At 58.6% G+C, this 18671-nt stretch overlaps 1 protein-coding gene and 1 non-coding gene across 13 annotated transcripts in view; both read left to right on the forward strand.

Annotated features, from left to right (window-relative positions):
- The window catches only part of TANGO2 (transport and golgi organization 2 homolog), a 43931-nt gene that overhangs the window by 9070 nt on the left and 16190 nt on the right, over positions 1-18671 (forward strand). For 3 of the 12 annotated variants that reach the window (XM_070065895.1, XM_008250582.4, XM_008250586.4), the window contains exons 2-3: positions 7872-7969; positions 17171-17259. In XM_070065895.1, coding sequence (XP_069921996.1) covers positions 7914-7969; positions 17171-17259 — 145 coding nt within the window. In that variant the 5' untranslated portion in view covers positions 7872-7913. Of the gene's footprint in view, positions 1-417; positions 511-4283; positions 4504-7871; positions 7970-10799; positions 10889-17170; positions 17260-18671 lie in introns of those variants that run through there. The other 9 variants (XM_070065899.1, XM_051837237.2, XM_070065900.1 and 6 more) reach the window with 7 other exon arrangements.
- MIR185 (microRNA mir-185) lies at positions 4279-4334 on the forward strand. Its single transcript, NR_162560.1, has one exon. It is a non-coding gene; the product is annotated as a microRNA mir-185 (primary transcript).

Here is an 18671-nt window from a genome sequence, read left to right on the forward strand (position 1 = left end):
GGCCTTCCTGGTTGGCAGGGTGGGCAGAGACCACACACGTTGGCCAGGCGGTCACCCCAGCCGTGTGGCTGGACCCCGGGGAGGACAGGGAGCCAGGGTGAGCTCCTCGTGGCTGGAGCCAGCACGACACCTGGACTCTGATCCCAGTGAGGTGGCTGGAGGGGACGGCCCTGCTGCTGGAGGTCACAGGGCACCAAGGCCTTCTCTGGCCAGGGCAGTCACGTGGCAGGAGCCTCACTTGGGCAGAGACACAAATGTGTCTGGCCTTTGCGCATTCCCTGCTTGCTCCAGGAGGGGGCGATGTGGCAGGTAGCGCTGCATGGCAGGCACAGGGGACCTATGCGCAGGCTTTTTTTTTTTTTTTTTTTTTTTAATATGTAGCTCAGAGTTGCAAAAAACCCCTTCCTCCACAGGTGCCGTGTAGGGGGTCCTGGACTGGCTCCCCCACCCCTCACAGAGCCACTGTACCAAGCGACCCTGATGGGCACCGGGACAGGAAGACCCTATGAGGTGGCTGTGGTTCAGCTTGGGGCTGGTGCTGTGGCGCAGGGAGATAAGCCATCACTTGCGACCCCTGAAACCTGTATCAGAGTGCTGGTTTCCAGTCCCAGCTGCTCCACTTCCCATCCAGCTCCGTGCTGTTGCACCTGGGAAAGCAGCGGAAGACGGCCCAAGTGCTTGGATCCCTGATGCCCATGTGGGAGACCAGAAGTTCCTGGCTCCTGGCTTCTGCTTGGTCCAGCCCTGGCTGTAGTGGCCATTTGAGAAGTAAACCAGTGGATGGAAGACCTCTGTGTGTGTGTGTGTGTGTGTGTGTGTGATGCTCTGCCTTTCAAGTCAATCAAGTTTGATTGATTCAAATCAATCAATTATTAAACAAAAAAAAAAAGAGAGAGAGATTCCAGCCACAGAATGTCTTTCTGACCAGCGATGGCCTGGAGGGGGCTGCTTGCTGGAGCAGAGAGGCAGGTGTGACAAGGTCCAGAGAGCCAGGCCTCAGGAGTGACCCATGTGCGGTGGAGCCCGGCCCCTCACAGAGATGGAGAGTGAGGCGTGAGAGCAGCCGTGTGGCCTCAGCCGGTGCACTCGCCTCCCTGAGCCGCCGCTCCCTCACTCTATTGACCACTGACCGGTGTCCCTAAACCCCACCTGCAGGGTGACTAATTGGTTGGGAAGGTACAGAGAACTCAGAAAGGCTCTCAAGTCACAGTTACAGTTTATTATTTTTATTTTTTAAAAATAGAATTTATTTATTTGAAAGGCAGAGTTACATAGAGGCAGTGGCAGAGAGAAAGAGAGAGAGAGAGAGAGGTGTTCCATCTGCTGGTTCACTCCCCAAATGGCTGCAAAGGCTGGTGCTGTGCCAATCAGGAGCCAGGAGCTTCTTCCGGGTCTCCCACGTGGGTACAGGGGCTCAGGCACTTGGGCCATCTTCCACTGCTATCCCAGGCCATAGCAGAGAGCTGGATGGGAAGTGGAGCAGCTGGGACTTGAACCAGCGCCCATATGGGATGCTGGTGCTGCAGGAGGCAGCTTTACCCACCACGCCACAGCACTGGCACTGGTTATAGTTTATTGTTGTGGAGAAAGGATGCAGATTAAAATCAGCAATGGGAGCCGGCGGGTGGCCTGGCAGTGGAGGTGCCCGTGTCTCATACTGGAGCGCCTGGGTTTGGGTCCCACCTCTGCTCTCCATGCCAGCTCTCTACTAATGCAGACCCCAGAGGGCCGCGGGTGACGGCCCAAGCGCTCGAGTTCCTGCCAGCACCATGTGGGAAGCCTGGATGGAGATCTGAGCTCCTGGCTTTGGACTGGCCCAGCCCCAGATGTCGTGGGCATTTGGTGGTGGGCGTGGGATGAAGCAGTGAATGGGCTCACTCTCTTTCTCTCAGTCTACCTGCATCTCAAATAAATAGCTAAATAAAATCTGAATGTCTAAAAGCAGCAGCAACAGCATGAGCTGCAGAGGGCAGAGCCCAGGGGACCAGGTAGGAACCTCAAGTTGTCTTCTCCCAGCGACTTGGGACTACACAAGTGGGGGTAGCTTGCCCCAGCCTGGGTCAGAGGGCTTTTTAGCACTGGGCTGGCCAGGCAGCCAGGCAGCCAGGCTTGGCCAGCACATAGCTTACCTTTCTTCCTCCAGCCCACGACCCAAGCCCCCAACAAGGAGTCACGTTGTGTCCTTAGCCTATCTGTGGTTACCCAAAGGCCCCAGATGAGCAAGGCCAACACTGGCAGGCCAGACACCCCAAGGGCTCAGAGGTTGCCTCCCAGGAGCCTGGCAGAACTCTCTGAACCAGTCAAGGTCTGGACGGCCCGGGCCCGCCCAGCTGGCCCTGCCTGCACTGCACATACAGCGACCTTGACTGCCTGGGCCTGCTGGGGTGGATGGAGAGCCCCCACCCCCGCCCCCAGGATGCTCAGTGATGTCTCTGCAGGCCAAGGACATGGCAGGAGCCCCCAGTGCAGGGACCGGGGCTGATGCACAGCCTCTCCAGGCACCTGTGTCCTTGAGCACCTGCCAGGCCTGAGGCACAGCCCCTGGGCTTGGGGCCCTGAACACCTCTCTGTGCACCGCGGGGCTGCGGCCTTTGTGGTCTCAGTGGTGCGTCTCGCTGCTCCCTCTCCATTGCTGGGAAAGTCCAGCTGTTTTTTTTTTTGTTTGTTTGTTTGTTTTCCCAGAAAGAGCTGTAGCTTGGCCAGGCTCTCAGGGGTCCGCTTTTCAACGTGACACCTGGGTTGCGACCAAGATCGCGTGGTTGTCGTGTGCAGCAAAGTGGAGTCCGTGAGCCTGAGTGCCCGCCAGCGGGCCGAGCGAGCGCCCTGGTTCTCCGCACAGAGCCGTAGAGGCTGCAGTGAGTGCGAGGCGGCTGCTGAGTGTGTGACACGGTGCTGCTAAGAGACACTCGTCTCCCCGTCCTGGCTCCACCACACCCGTGCCACGCTGCCACCACGTCACGGCCATGTGTCAGCCATCTGACCCCTCATGGGATCTGCCTTCAGCCCCCTGTGTGTGGCTCCTCCAGACTGCTGCTCACACGGCCTGGGTCACACGGCTGGACTCTTCCCTGGCCGTGGGCCTGGCTAAGGCCTGGGTGTACCCCTGTGTCGTGGCAGTCACCTTCATAACTTGTTCCCAGTGGGACCGTGCATGTATGCGGTGGCCACCGTGGCCAGGAGGAGGCTGGCTGCTCCACCACCCCCACAGGGGTGCATGCAGAAGGCCTGGTCATTTCTGTGATACGGCTGGCTGCGATGGCTTGTGCACCTGCTGTGGTGGTACCAACAAACCAATGTGGTACTGGGGGCATCATCGCTGTTGGCAGGGTACCAGGGAATGGGTGCGTGACCCCAGCACCCCGTGTGTGCATGCCTTCTCTGGGTGGCCAGCCCACCACCACTCCGTAAGTCCAGTTGGCAGGCACCCCGCAGGGCCACCTTGTGTACCCCCACCTTGGCCATGCGGCCTGGGCCAAGGCGGGATGGAGAGGGACTCTTGTCTGTGAAGCTCAGGTGCTGGGCTGTCCCCACGCCTGCCCTGAGGCCCGGCCTGCTCCAGGTCCACCCTACCTGGGCACCAGGCTCTGTGCACCTGTTCCATTTGGTTGCCTGGGCGTCCTCCCCATCACCCCTGTGACCTGGAAAGAAAGGCATGGGACGATCTGACCATACATGGCCATGTGACCATGGGCAAAGCTGGCGTTTCGTGCAGGGGCCCCCTCAGGGCAAGCAGCACCTAGCACGGGACACAGAGAGCTACGGACAAGGCCCCCAACTCGCCCAGGGCCCCGCCCCACTGCCTGCCTCCTCCTGCAACTGCTCTTGTGACCTGTGTGGTCCTGGTCACTCTGGCCATCTTGGGCTGCTGGACGTGTGGCAATGCTGCCAGCACAGTGTGGGGCGTTGGGACCTATCGTCTCCTGCACAGCCCAGACTGTGGCATGCGGAGATGAGCCCTAACCCTGCCTTTTGCCATGGGACCTGCCGAAATTCCTCTCTGCCTTTCTGGCCGTGGACTTGGGCAGACAGACACACAGCAGCATGAAGAAGACGTCCCGGGGCCTGTCCATGGGCGAGTCCATCTCCCGAGTGGGAGACACGCTGGGCCCAGGGTGGCCCCCCAGGAGTTTGCTAGGTGGGTGCATGGGCTCTTAGGAGAAGGAAGTGGCTACGACGGGTGGGGGGAGGTGAAGCAGGAAGGGGCAGGGTGGCCTGCTGGCCCGAGCTGGCTGGAGGGACAGTGGGCAGCGGGCCTGGCTCGACTGGGGGGCGAGGGATTGGAGAGAAAGGCAGTTCCTGATGTTCCCCTCCCCAGGGGCTGGCTTTCCTCTGGTTCTTCCCTCCCAATGACCGCGTCTTCGCTGAGGCTGCAGCCCTGCGCCCTGCGCTCCGACATCTAGCACCAGGCTGCCTGGAGACCCCCGGAACCACGGAGCCCTCCCTGCTGCGGCTCTCTGGAGGGCAGGTCCCGCAGCTGACCCTGGGGGCCTCTGGGTCTGGTCTGTGAGTATCAGCGTATAGAGCCACCCCGGCCAGTGGACAGGCCCATAGCCCAGGGAGGGCTGAGGCTGAGCCCCATGGCACCTGTGACACCAGCGCACTGGGTGGTAGCTGGGGACAGGCCTTGGAAGAGCCCTGGGGCTCCGGGCCAGTAGTGATTCCTGCAGGGACCACCACTAGGGCTTTTCATATATGGGAGAGTCCGGGTCTCCTGGGGTGGGGGACCTGCGGCTTCCGGTCACGTGACAGGTAATGGGCTTCCCCTCGGCCCTGCATGCTTGCCAAGTCCCCGAACTGCCTTCCAGATCATTCTGCCCGCCCAGGGTACAGCTGTGTTTAATCTGCTTTTAACTCCAGGCCAATCTTAATTTGAGGTTCTGTAGCTTTCATTTCTTTCCTTTTTTTTTTTTTTTTTTTTTTAAGATTTAGTTGTTTATTTGAAAGGCAGAGTTACAGAGATCTTCATCTGGTGGCTCACTCCCCAGATGGCCACAATGGCTGGGGCTGAGCCATGTCAAAGCCAGGAGCCAGATCCAAGTCTCCCACTTGGGTGCAGAGGCCCAAGCAGTTGGGCCATCTTCTACTGCATTTCCCAGGCCAGTAGCTGGGAGCTGGATCAGAAGTGGAGCAGCCGGGACTCGAACTGGCACCCACATGGGATGCCAGCACTGCAGGCTGCTGCTTTACCCACTGTGTCACAGCGCTGGCCCTTAGCTTTCGTATCTGAAAGGTCGTTTTGGAAGCTGCTCTTGGTGCTTTGCGCCCCTTCCGCTTTCTCTCCCTCTCGTCTCATCTCCCACAGATGGTGTCCCCACGTGGGGCTGCCACGTGACTTGGTGTGGTCTCCACTGGTTCTTGCTCTAGGCGTTTGTTTCACTGTGTGGCCCTTCCCGACACGGCTGTTTCTGCTTTTCCATCTTCGAGGAAGAATCCGTGAAGCTTCTTCCAGGTCTAGGATGCGGTCACCAGGGGGTCTCTAAAGCCTTTATGAAATGTGTATTAGGGAAAATCATGTGTTTAAAAAAATGAATTAAAAAAAAATTTTGTCATTTATTTGAAAGAGAGAGAGAGACAGAGAGAAAGGGCTCTTCGTCCGCTGGTTCACTCCCCAAATGGCTGCAACGGCCAGGGCTGGGCCAAGCTGAAAGGCAGGTACTTCCTCCCAGGTCTCCCACGTGGGTGTCAGGGGCCCAGGCACTTGGGCCATCTCCTGCTGCTTTCCCAGGTGCATTAGCAGGGGGCTGGATTGGAGGCAGAGCAGCCGGGTCTCGAACCAGCATCCGTGTGGGATGCTGGCGCCCCAGGCAGTGGCTTAACCTGCTAAGCCACAGTGCCGGCCCCAAGATTTCAAATATTTCTGCACCAACATGAATGAATCTTTTAATTCTGGTTCTCCCCCCGCCCCCAACCCCCACCAGGGACTTTTTGAATTTCCCTCAGGTCACTCTAGCTCCCTGCTGCCGCAGGCCTAGGGACCCTCCCCCTGGCTCAGGAGCCCCCAAAGATCCATTCTAGGTTTGAGGGTCCCTGGATGCGGCCTCTCAGGGACCCCCCATTTCTGTGTAGCGCTGCCATTGCCCCTGGAGATGGCCATGGCTGTGGCGCACCCTCACCTTGATGACGCCTCTCTCTGGGGTTCCAGCCTCATGGGGTGGGGTCTCCTGTTAGAGTGCCCATCTTAGGGGCTCCTGGGCCCTGTCCTCAAGGCCACCTGAGCCCAAACCCTGGTTTTGCCCCCGATGGGCCAAGGCTGTGGGGCAGAATTACTGCCGCATGCTCTGCTGTCCGCCCCCGGGGGACCCCGTGCTTTCTGAGGTGTCAGCAAACCCAGTGTTCTGAGCTGTTTTTACCAAGCAGGTGGGCCCGCCAGTTCTGGGGCTGGAAGCTGCACCCGGGATGTTGGCACTGGGCCCAGGGTGAGGACGTGGGCTGACCTCTGGGTGCCCTTTCACACAGGCCTCTTCCACCTGGGACGTCCCTGTGGTCACTGTCCGGGCAGGGTCACAGCCAGCAGCATGTCTCCGGCAGTGGCACCACCACCCTCACCCCCAGCTCCACGGCCGTGACTGCACCTCACCTGCACAGCCACTGGCTCCTTCCTAGGGCAAAGGGTTGGTCCCCGCCAGCAGTCCAAGACGCCTGGCAGTGGGGGGGCACCGATTGGAGGCCGAGTGCTGGGGGGAGTCCCTCAGGGCCATGTGGGCCTGATCTCACGTGGTGCCGGGGTGTGACAGCGGGACAGCAGCAGATGAGCGTTCACAGAAAGGTGGAACGAATCCTTTGCATCCCCTCCCTGGGCCATACTGGTGAGCACGGGCCATCGGGCCAGTCGTGAGTGCCCACTGCAGGCCGTGGCCGGAGCCCCGGCACCAGCTCCGGTGGCAGAGACAGCGGCCTTGGGTCCAGGGAAGCGAGGGCCGAGACAGGAGCCTGGAAAGATTGCATTCGGAGACCCAGGAGCCAAGAGCAGTGGAGCCCGCCTCGGAGGGGAGCTGCCGCTCTCCCATCGCCCTGGCGACACTCAGGAGGCCCCGCAGGCCTGGGGCAGAGAGGCAGGAGTGGCCCAGCTCCTCTGAGACTGGGTCTGCCCCTGGGCATCTCGCCCTGGCCTCCTGCTCACGCAAGCTCCACCCGCTTCAAGATGCACTGGTACCCGAGGAAGAGCCCTGGGCTGAGCCTCTAGGGCCCAGGCCACTGCATAGACCCTCACCCCCGGCCCCCTCCGGCACCTCCTGCTGGTGCACCCGGAGCTCCCGGCCGGCGGCGGAACACGGCTCACGTGCACACCAGGACACACGAGTCCCTGGGACACAGCCGCCTGTGCGACTTGCCCTGGAGCAGGGCCACGTTCCAAGGACCTAACATTCACCTTGTCCAGGATCTAATAACCTCAGTTCTCTGTTCCCTTGTGGGAAAATACCTGCGGGCCCCAAAGACACCCCCCTAAACACACACACCCAGGGATTGGGGGCGGGGACCTGTAGGGAGGGTGTGTGTGCTGGGTCCACACTCCCCGGGCACCTCGGTGTGTATTCCTGTCCTGACTCATGTCCCCACCTGCTATGTTGGTGTACAGAGCCCTCTGGGGTCCTGTGCGTAACCTGCGGGCGACATGTTCCTGAGTGGGGGAGGGGAGGCGTGCTGCCACTCCCTCGGAGGCTCCTGGGTGAATCTGGCCCTGCTGCAGGCATGCACTTGTATGCTAGGGGACAGGTTTGCCGCTGGCCGCATGCGCAGTTCCTGTCCTGGCGGCTACTATGCGCAGCGCAGCTGTCATCACAGAGGTGGCTCTGCTAGGGGCTGCTTCGGGGTTCGGAGAGGCAGTTTTGTCGCCTGCTGCTTACTGAAGTGTCATTTTCCTTTTCCCGCAGACCTCGTGACCCCGTGTGAGCAAAGCCACCCTTTGGCCAGCCATGTGCATCATCTTCTTTAAGTTCGATCCGCGCCCTGTTTCCAAAAATGCGTACAGGTAACACGCTGGCTCTGCGCCTGCGCCCGCGCCCTGGCTCTGCGCCTGCGTGCTCTGCGGGCTGTCAGTGCAGCGTGGGCGGGACCCGCGATGAACCATGTCCTGGCAAACAGGCCTGGCCCTGGGCTCCCGCGGCGGCGGCCGCTTGGTGTGGGACCCGGTTGGGAATGCAGGTCTCCCAAGTTCACGTGTGTGGCTGGGAAGACTCCGCCCCCGCGGGGGCTGTGCAGGCAGAATGCAGGAGTGGGGCAGGTGCACATGGGGCACAGCTCTGCACTCGCAGGCGGTCAGGTCCACGAATTCGGTGGTGCTGGTGAGTGAGTGAGTGCAGGGGGGGGCCGACTGGCCCCAGGTGCTGGCAAGGCAGCTGGGCAGTGGTGGCCTGGGAAGGGCCGGTACCTCCGTGGCTGAGTGAGGACTGGGTTTGGAGGGGAACCAGCTAGAGAAGGTGGCAAACTGAGGGCAGGGAGTTTGCAAGCCAGCATTTAGCTCGCAGCCAAAAATGACATCTGAACCACTGTGGAAGCTTCCATTTTTAAAAAAAGATTTATTTATTTATTTGGAAGAGTTAGAGAAGGAGAGAGAGAGAGAGAGAGAGAGAGAGAGAGAGAGAGAGGTTTTCCATCCACTGGTTCACTCCCCAATTGGCTGCAACAGCTGGAGCTGCGCCAGTCCGAAGCCAGGAGCTTCCCCTGGGTCTCCCACACAGGTGCAGGGGCCCAAGGACTTGGGCCATCTTCCACTGCTTTCCCAGGCCATAGCAGAGAGCTGGATCAGAAGTAGAGTAGTCGGGACTTGAACCAGCGCCCATATGGGATGCTGGCATTGCAGGTGGTGGTTTAACCCGCTATGTTACAGCACCAGCCCCTTCTTCCATTGTCTTAAAATCTGCACCACCAGTGATTTGAACCATTTCAACCAGATCCCAGATTTTAGTCCACCTGCAAAACTACACAGAGACCATGGCTGAGTCCACTCATTGCAGTCCAGGGAGTGGGGAGTGAAGGGGGGCCTGGCAAGGGATTGGTGGGTAGCCAGGCCAGGGTCCCGAGGTGACCCTGTACAGCCCTAAGGCAGAGGGAGCTGGTAAGTGAGTCAGGATCCTGTCTGCAGACCGAATCCTGCAGGGACAGTATAATATAAAAACTCCGACTTTATCAGGGACTGGTGTAGACAGGGGCTGGTTGGTAAGAGGCCAACAGCACAGTAAAAAATGCAGGCATAGGACAGGCCCTGTGGCCCAGTGCCTTAAGTCACTGCGTGGAGCCCCTTCATCCCATATCGGAGTTTTCTTTGAGTTCTGGCCACTCCACTCCTGACCCAGCGTCTTCTGATGCACACCCTATTCGGCAGCAGGTGATGGCTCAAGTCCTTGGGCCTCTGCCACCCACATGGGAGACCTGAGTGGAGTTCTAGGCTCTTGGCTTTGGCCTGGCCCAGCACTTGGCTGTTGTGGACATTTGGGAAGTTAATCAGTAGGTGGAGATCTCTGTCTGTCTCTGTTTCTCCCTCTCTCTCTGTGGCCCTCTGCTTTTCTAATAAAATGACAATAAAATTTTTAAGGGCAGTGCTGCGACTCACTAGGCTAATCCTCTGCCTGCAGCGCCGGCACACCAGGTTCTAGTCCCAGTTGGGGCACCAGATTCTGTCCTGGTTGCCCCTCTTCCAGGCCAGCTCTCTGCTGTGGCCCGGGAGTGCAGTGGAGGATGGCCCAAGTCCTTGGGCCCTGAACCTGCCTGGGAGACCAGGAGAAGCACCTGGCTCCTGTCTTCGGATCAGCACAGTGCGCCAGCCGCAGGTGAGGGTGAACTAATGGAAAAGGAAGACCTTTCTCTCTCTGTCTCTCTCTCTCACTGTCCACTCTGCCTGTCAAAAAAAAATTTTTTTTTTAATTTATTTATTTGAAAGGCAGAGGTACAGAGAGGCAGAGGCAGAGAGAGAGGTCTTCTATCTGCTGGTTCACTCCCCAGATGGCTGCAGTGGCCAGGGCTGGGCCAGTCCAAAGCCAGCAGCCAGGAGCTTCTTCTGGGTCTCCCACATGGGTGCAGGGGTCCAAGAGCTTGGGTCATTTCTACTGTTTTCCCACGTCATGGCAGAGACGTGGGAAGATCAGAAGTGGAGCAGCTGGGTCTCGAACCAGTACCTGTAAAGGTAGCTTTACCCAGTACACCACAGCGCCAGCCCCCCAATACATTTTTTAAAAACCAGCATCAGGGGCCGGCGCCGTGGCTCACTTGGTTAATCCTCCACCTGTGGCGCCAGCATCCCATATGAGCACCGGGTTCTAGTTCTGGTCGCTCCTCTTCCAGTCCAGCTCTCTGCTGTGGCCTGGGAGGGCAGTGGAGGATGGCCCAGGTCCTTGGGCCCTGCACCCCATGGGAGACCAGGAGGAAGCACCTGGCTTCTGGCTTCGGACCAGCACAGCTCTGGCCATAGCAGCCATCTGGGGAGTGAACCAATGGAAGGAAGACCTTTCTCTCTGTCTCTCTCTCACTGTCTGTACCTCTACCTGTCAAATAAAAAAAAAAAAAGCAGGATCAGCAGGCATGCAGCGCATCCACACCCCCTAGGCTGAGCTGGGGTACCCAGGGCAGAACCCCTGCTCCACCCCAGGTGGCCAAGGTCCAATCCAGACCTTGCTGGACAAGGTACGGCCGTGGCTCACAGGATGGGCTGAGAAGTCCCCCGGGGTATTGCGCTGGCAGAACCTAACGGAAATGTGCCTCCCCGGGTGCTGGGAACAGTCATGAGCCCCTGGGAGAGGGTCGGGTGTATGTGCCTGGCGGGATCCGGGAAAAGCAGCAGCCCCTCCTCCTCCACGGCTCTCCAGCGCCCTCTATTGACAGGATGCAGAGGCCAGCTGCAAGTCGAGCTCCATTTCTCAACCCAGACAACCCAGCGAGGATGTGGAGCTGAGATGTGGGTAACTTGGTAACTGGCACGGCCCGCCCCTCTCTGGCTTGTAGCTTTCCCGTGCACTATTTACATTCCCTCGAACGCCTGCGCCCAGCAGCACAACACTGTGGTTCCAGCTGGCAAGTGAAGGCATCCTGGAATGGGGACCCACAGCCAGGGGACGGGTGGACCCCAAGTGTGTCACTGGCTCCCTTGGTTACCCCCAGGTCCAGCCACAGCCCCACGTGATATTCTGCACCCTGAATTTATTATCTCTGACCGCCAAAACTGGAAGAAGGGGGAGAAGAGGAGAATGGCAAGCACAATAGGACACACCTCGAGGCTGGCGCTGTGGTGTAGTGGGTAAAGCTGCCGCCTGCAGGGCAGGCATCCCATATGGGCACCAGTTCAAGTCCCGGCTACTCCACTTTTGATCCAGCTCTCTGCTGTGGCCTGGGAAATCAGCAGAAAATGGCCCAAGTCCTAGGCCCCTGCACCCATGTGGGAGACCCAGAAGAAGCTCCTGACTCCTGGCTTTGGATCAGCACAGCTCCGGCTGTTGCAGCCATCTGGGGAGTGAACCAGTGGATGGAAGACCTCTCTCTCTCTGTCTCTGCCTCTCCTTTTCTCTCTGTGTAACTATTTCAAATAAATAAATCTTTAAAGAGAGAGAGAGGACACACCACCTGCAAACTGGCTGCAGAGGGGAACCGTGCAGGGGTGCATACAGAGGGGGAACTGTGCATACAGAGAGGAACCATGTAGGGGTGCACGCACTTGCTGCCACAGTCAAGATGCTGCTTCCCGCATAAAACAACAACAACAACAGCCTGGGTTCGGGTCCTGACTCTGGCTCCCAGTTCCAGCTTCCTGCTGATGCTCACCCCGGGAGGCAGTGAGTGATGGCTAAGCACCAGGTCCTTGTCACTCACGTGGGAGACCTGGATCAAGTTCCAGGCTCCACCTGGCTTCAACTTGAACCAGCTCTGGCTGTTGTGGGCATTTGGGGAGTGGACCCATGGATGGATGTAACAGGGGGAGAAAGCAGGACCCATGCAAACCCACCAGCAGCCTCGCTCCCGGGTGGTGTGCAGGCCATGCTGGGCTCCGGCTTGCTTGGCTGCTCTCGGCTCTGCACCCAGGGACCAACCTGATGCTCTGTGTCTGCACCCAGACCCGACGGCTGTAGTGTTCCCTAAGCTGTTCCTGTCCAGCCTGGGAGCTGGCACCAAGAGCTTGCCCACGTGGCCTGCTAGGCCTGCCTGGTCACTTGCTTCCATCCAGTCTTGGCCGGCCAGCTCAGACCCCCCAAATCACCCTGACCTCTGGTCAGCCCTCTTTCCCTCTACCCCCACCTTGGCAACCATGGATAATTGGAGAACTGGTGAAAAAACTAACGCAGGCTGAAAATACCCAGGAGAAAACCAGGCTGCTTGGGCCGGTGTGGTGGTACAGCGGATTAAGCTGCTGCCTGCAATGCCTGCATCTCATGTGGGCACCAGTTGGAATCCCGACTGCTCTGCTTCTGATCCAGCTCCCTGTGACTGTGCCTGGGAAAGCAGCAGAAAATGGCCCAAGTGCTTGGGGCCCTGCACCCACGTGGGAGACCTGGAAGATGGTCTTGCCTTCAGATTGGCCCGGCTCTGTCCGTTGCAGATATTTTTGGAGTTAACCAGCAGATGGAAGATCCCTCTCTGTCTCTGTAACTCTGCCTTTCAAATACACAAATCAATCTTTCTTTGAAAGGGAGAAAGAAAGTCGGGCTTTGTGCCAAGGATTCCCACTGGGGCTATCCTCGCCAGCTCCCAGGAAGCGAGGGCACAGCACCTTGAGTGGGGGGCAGCACCAGCCATGGAACCGACTTTTGGCTGTTGGGTGTCCACAGTCACAGGTTGCCACGGGCTGAATTCCGACCCCCTCAGATCCCTGTGTGCAAGTCCTCCACTGCCAGTGCCACAGGATGTGGCTGTATCTGTAGACAGGCCCTGTCCAGATGTGACAGAGGTTCGGCCAGCACTGTGGCGTAGCAGGAAGGGCCACTGCCTGCAGTGCCAACATCCCATGTTTAGGTCCCAGCTGCTCCACTTTTGATCCAGCTCCCTGCGGGTGTGCCTGGGAAGGCAGCGGAAGATGATCCCAGTCCTTGGGCCCCTGCGCCTACGTGGGGAACCTGGAAGAAGCTCCTGGCTTCAGATCAGCCTGGCTTCGGATCAGCCCAGCTCTGGCCGTTGTGGCCATTTAGGGAGCAAACCAGCAGATGGAAGACTGACCTTTCTGCCTCTGCCTCTGCCTCTCCATATTAAAAAACAGATGTGACACAGGTGAATCGTGGTCATACATAAGGGCCCCTGGACGATTCCGCTGATGTCCTTATAAGAAGATGAGAGGGCACAGACAGGTACCACGGGCCGCCAGCGTGGGTCAGGGTCCATGGGCCGAGGACAGCAGCTCCCAAACAGGCCCTCGCTGCCGACACCTTGACTTTGCAGAACTTTCCAGAACTGTAGGACCTTGTTCTGGAGTACACGAGTCACCTCCAGGACCTGACCTCAAGGACCTGGCCACGGACTGAAGACACAGCCTCCAGTGGCTGGCTGATGACACACCGGGTGTCCCCAGCTGTGTGTGTGTGTTGGGGGTAGGTGGGTGCCAGGGCCTCCTGTGACCGCTTCCGTTCCAGCGCTGGGAGGCACCGCTGGTGAGGATGGCAGCTGCAGCAGGTTGGTGGGGCCGATGCTTCTGTGGGGGCCCTGGCCAGTACCCCAAGAGACCTTGCACAGAAGGCTCCGATGGAGCTGGGCCTGGACTCCCAGACCAGTGTGTACTGCTTGAAAGGGTGTTCCTTTAAGCCACCAAGCTGTGGTGATTGAACTCTGCAGAGAAAGCCAGGACAACCCTGTCACCCTCTCATGTAAGCCCCCCTTTCTCCCCAAAACCAGGCCCCTGCCTGCTGAGGCTGCTTGGGCAAACCATGGCACTCTCGGGGTGACTTCCACGGGGTCATCGCGGACGGTCACATGTTTGTGACCCTCAGGTGGTGCACGCGCGCACACACACACACACACACACCACTGAGAGAAAGCGTGCACACTCCTACATGGTGCATGCTCACCCCCAGTGGTGTGGGGAGGCCTGATGAAGGATAATTAGTTTCAGTAAAGTGGGGGGAAGGGTGTCTCCTGCTATCCGAGCCCCTCACCGTGCTGGGCGCACTCCGGCCCACTGGCACACAGAGTGCAGGCGCTCAGACCTCCATCCGCCCTGCACTGCAGCCCCCAGAGCATTGGCTGAGGCGCTCACCACTCCCTCCCCTGGGGTCCGGGCCCTGCAGGGTCTCGTCCCGCCCACGCATCCCTGATTCCTGCGTTTGATGAAATCCCCGGCGATCCACTCGCCTGTCAGCCGAGCAGCGGCTCCCGTGATAAAAATAACCGGCCAGTTAACGCGTGGGAGTTATTAGGGGAGCGCAGTCCTTGTTTAAAAATAGGCTGCTGAGCGCCTTAGTCTGTGCTGACTCAGCTTTTCTCCGCGTTCTCCCCCACCCGCGCACTTTATTTTCTCTTTGCCGGAAGCTTACATAAGGATCGGAGCCAATAGCTCAGCGCCCTCTCCCTGGGGGCAGCGGGGCTGGCGGGACCTACGCCCTACTCACAAGCCGGAGGAGGAATGCGCACTATTTAAGAGAGGGGGCTGGGACCGGACCACGTGGGACTTGACCCCGCCCCGCCCCCACCCACATTGGGGGTGGGGCTTGGGGGGAGGTGGGCGTGCCTCCCCGCAGCAGCTCCTTGTCTCATGCTTGGTAATGGTGGACTCTGCGTCTTCCTGACCACTGCCTAAGCCGCAGCTAACAGGCCCCTTCTACCCAGCATGGTCCGCAGCGCAGAGGGACATGGGCTGCCTGCCAGAGCATTGCAGGGCAGGGAGGCACAGTGGCTGGTGTGGGCGGGGCCCCTCTGCCCAGACAGGACAGAGCAGCTGGAGGTCCGGGTTGGAACTCCATACTGCAGAGGATTGTCTGGGACAGTGGCCACCCCGCCCCTATCTGTCTTGGGTTGTTGCATGGGCCTGAGACCCAGTGCAGCCCTTGGAGCCGTCTGTGTGGATGGGACCCAGAGCCCTGGGAGGTCTGGGGCTTCCTGGGGAGGTGCACAGAGGGGCACCTTGGCTCCCCTGGGTGCTGTCACGAATTTCACTTTGGATTTTTTTTTTTTCTTTTTTGAAAGACTTAGAGGGAGAATCAAAGAGAGCTCTTCCATCTGTGGTTCACTCCCAAAAATGATTGCAAACAGCCAGACGGCAGGGGCTCAAGCACTTGGGTCATCCTCCACTGCTTTCCCAGGCGCATTACAGGGAGCTAGAATGGGAAGTGGAGGGAGCAGCCAGGACTTGAACCAGCACTCAGATATGGGATGCTTACCTGCTGTGCCACCATGCGCTTCCTTCACTTTGGGTTTTAGCTACATCGTTATTAGTTTGTGTCTCGCCATGAGCAAGTGCTTCCCAGAAGCAATGCAATTGATACTGGAGTCTTAAAAAATTCTTTATGGGGTCCAGTGTTGTGGCATAGCCAGTGAAGCCACTGCCTGTGACACCAGCATCCCATATGGGCACTGGTTCATGTCCTGGCTGCTCCACTTCCTTTTGTTTTGTTTTGTTTTGCTTTAAAGATTTATTTATTTGGAAGTCAGAGTTACACATGTAGAGAAGAAGAGGCAGGGAGGGTCCTCCATCCGCTGGTTCACTCCCCAGTTGGCTTGAGCTGCACCGATCTGCAGCCAGGAGCCAGGAGCCTCCTCTGGGTCTCCCACGTGGGTGCAGGGACCCAAGGACTTGGGCCATCTTCTACTGCTTTCCCAGGCCATAGCAGAGAGCTGGATCAGAAGTGGAGCAGCCGGGACTTGAACTGGCACCTACATGGGATGCCAGCACTACAGGCGGCGGCTTTACCTGCTCCACCACAGCGCCGACTCCTGCTCCGCTTCTGATCCAGCTCCTTGCTGGTGGCCTGGGAAAAGCAGTGGAGGATGGCTCAGATGCTTGAGCCCCTGCACCCACAGAGGAGACCCAGATGAAGCTCCTGGCTTCAGTGTGGCACAGCCCTGGCCGTTGTGGCTATTTGGGGAGTGAACAAGCAGATGGAAGATTCTCTCTCTCTCTCCCTCTCTCCCCCTCTCTCCTTCTCTCCCTCCCTCCCTCTCTCTCTGTAACTCTTTCAAATAAATGAATAAATAAATCTTAAAAAAAAAAAACAACCTCAATATGGTCTCACCATCACATCCTGGCTTTAGATCCAGCATAACCAGCAGCCCACCAAGCTCCTGCCCGTGGGGGCTGTGGCACCTGCTTCATGGACCTGCTCACAGCACAGTACCTGAGGGTCTTCCAACCACCGTGGTTTAACCCAGGGTTAGGTGGAATTCCAGTTTCCTCCCTTGAAACCAGGGTTCTTAAAATTTTGACCACATCTTTAAAAGAGAGAGAGAGAGAGAGAGAGAGAGAGAGATCCCATCTGCTGCTCACTCTCCAAAAGTCTGAAGCTGAGAGCCGCCGGGAACTCAGTTGACGTATCCCATGTGGGTAGCAGGGACCCAACCCTTGAACCATCACCTGTTGCTCCCCTGGGTGCACATTCGCAGGAAGCGGGAGCTGGAGCCAGGCAGCAAACCTAGGCACTCAGATGTGGGCCCAGGTGTCCCAACGGCTAGGCTAAATGCCCGCCCTCATCTTTTGGTAACCAAGGAAATAACATGTTTGATTCATCACGCAAAGAAAGACTAAAACACAGGGAAGTCCCCTGCCCTGCGCCCTCTCCAACAGCAAAAGCCTCAGCAGACGCGCATACGCTGTGGACGTTCTGAGTGTGCGCTGGAGCGCCTGCAGCAGGGGTGCTCACACGGGGCCCGTCCCCCTCCAGCTCCAGACGCGGCTCCCAGGGCATGCTTGGTGCCAGGCACAACCCTTGCCTGCTCCTGGTTCCTGCCACCAGCTGGGAAGGGTGAGGTGTGTGTCGGCGGATGAGGCCACCCGGGACCTGTCCCCGCCATGCCGAGCAGTGCAGATATACGTAGTGTGCAGCACGTGCCTATTTCCCGGGCAGGGACTCTGAGTGCGGTGCTGGCTGCCGGCGCCATCCTGGCGGGTGCACGGAGGGCGGTGGGTGCCTTGGCTTCTTTCGGGCTCACTAGGCTAAACGCTGCTGCCGCTGGGGCCGCTTTCCCTGTGGGAGCGAGAGAGGGAAGAGGGCGGCTTCTGTTGTTTTGCTTGCGTTGGAGACAGCCAGGCTCCTCCTGCCCCACCCCCCAGGCTCATCCTGGCTGCCAACAGGGACGAATTCTATCACAGGCCGTCCAAGTTAGCAGACTTCTGGGGGAGCAACAACGAGATCCTCAGCGGTGAGTCCACGCACTGCTTCCGCGCACGAGTGCACCCGGCTGCACGGGGCCAGGCAGACCCGGGACTGTGCGCCCAGCCGCCGGGGCCAGGCAGACCCGGACTGTGCACCCAGCACCGTTGGTGTGGCTTCATGTGCTGTGGGACCCCCGGAAGAACAGGTCACATCAGGCGAAAAGATCACCCTTGCCATGGGAGCGTGGGTTGGGTCCTTGTGCGACACAGGTGCACCTGATGTTGTGTTTCTGTTTCCCACCCACACCCCTTGCTGTGCCGACGGTCCCAGCAGTTGGTACGTCCACCTTACAGGTGAAAGGTGCTAAGGCCCCTTCCTCTCACCATCCGGTGTCGGTGCAGAAGTTTAGGCTGGTGAGGTCCTTGGACCAGTGGCAACAGCTCTCCATCGTACGTGCCAGAAGTGCAAATCATCGGATTGATAAAAGCCCGGCTGGCTGGGACTTCTTCAAGTTCTTTCCCTCCTGTCTCCTGCTCTCCCTCTCTGTCCAGTCCTCCCCACCCCTCGCCAGCTCCAGTCCCATGTGTGTTAGTCCACTTGATAAAAACCCGGCTGGCTGGGACTTCTTCAAGTTCTTTCCCTCCTGTCTCCTGCTCTCCCTCTCTGTCCAGTCCTCCCCACCCCTCGCCAGCTCCAGTCCCATGTGTGTTAGTCCACTTGATAAAAACCCGGCTGGCTGGGACTTCTTCAAGTTCTTTCCCTCCTGTCTCCTGCTCTCCCTCTCTGTCCAGTCCTCCCCACCCCTCGCCAGCTCCAGTCCCATGTGTGTTAGTCCACTTGATAAAAACCCGGCTGGCTGGGACTTCTTCAAGTTCTTTCCCTCCTGTCTCCTGCTCTCCCTCTCTGTCCAGTCCTCCCCACCCCTCGCCAGCTCCAGTCCCATGTGTGTTAGTCCACTTGATAAAAGCCCGGCTGGCTGGGACTTCTTCAACTTCTTTCCCTCCTGTCTCCTGCTCTCCCTCTCTGTCCAGTCCTCCCCATCCCTCGCCAGCTCCAGTCCCATGTGTGTTAGTCCACTTGATAAAAGCCCGGCTGGCTGGGACTTCTTCAAGTTCTTTCCCTCCTGTCTCCTGCTCTCCCTCTCTGTCCAGTCCTCCCCACCCCTCGCCAGCTCCAGTCCCATGTGTGTTAGTCCACTTGATAAAAACCCGGCTGGCTGGGACTTCTTCAAGTTCTTTCCCTCCTGTCTCCTGCTCCCCCTCTCTGTCCAGTCCTCCCCACCCCTCGCCAGCTCCAGTCCCATGTGTGTTAGTCCACTTGAGGCTGTCCACGTCTCGCTTCGTTTTGGAGGACCTCCTTTTCTCTCTGTGTTCCGTTTTAGGTCATTTCTGTTGCTATGAGGGTACTTCTGAAAGCTGATGGGAAAATGGAGTTAAAATAATAAGTTTGGAGGTTGCT

Source organism: Oryctolagus cuniculus, chromosome 21 (assembly GCF_964237555.1).
Source record: "Oryctolagus cuniculus chromosome 21, mOryCun1.1, whole genome shotgun sequence".
Classification (NCBI taxonomy): domain Eukaryota; kingdom Metazoa; phylum Chordata; class Mammalia; order Lagomorpha; family Leporidae; genus Oryctolagus; species Oryctolagus cuniculus.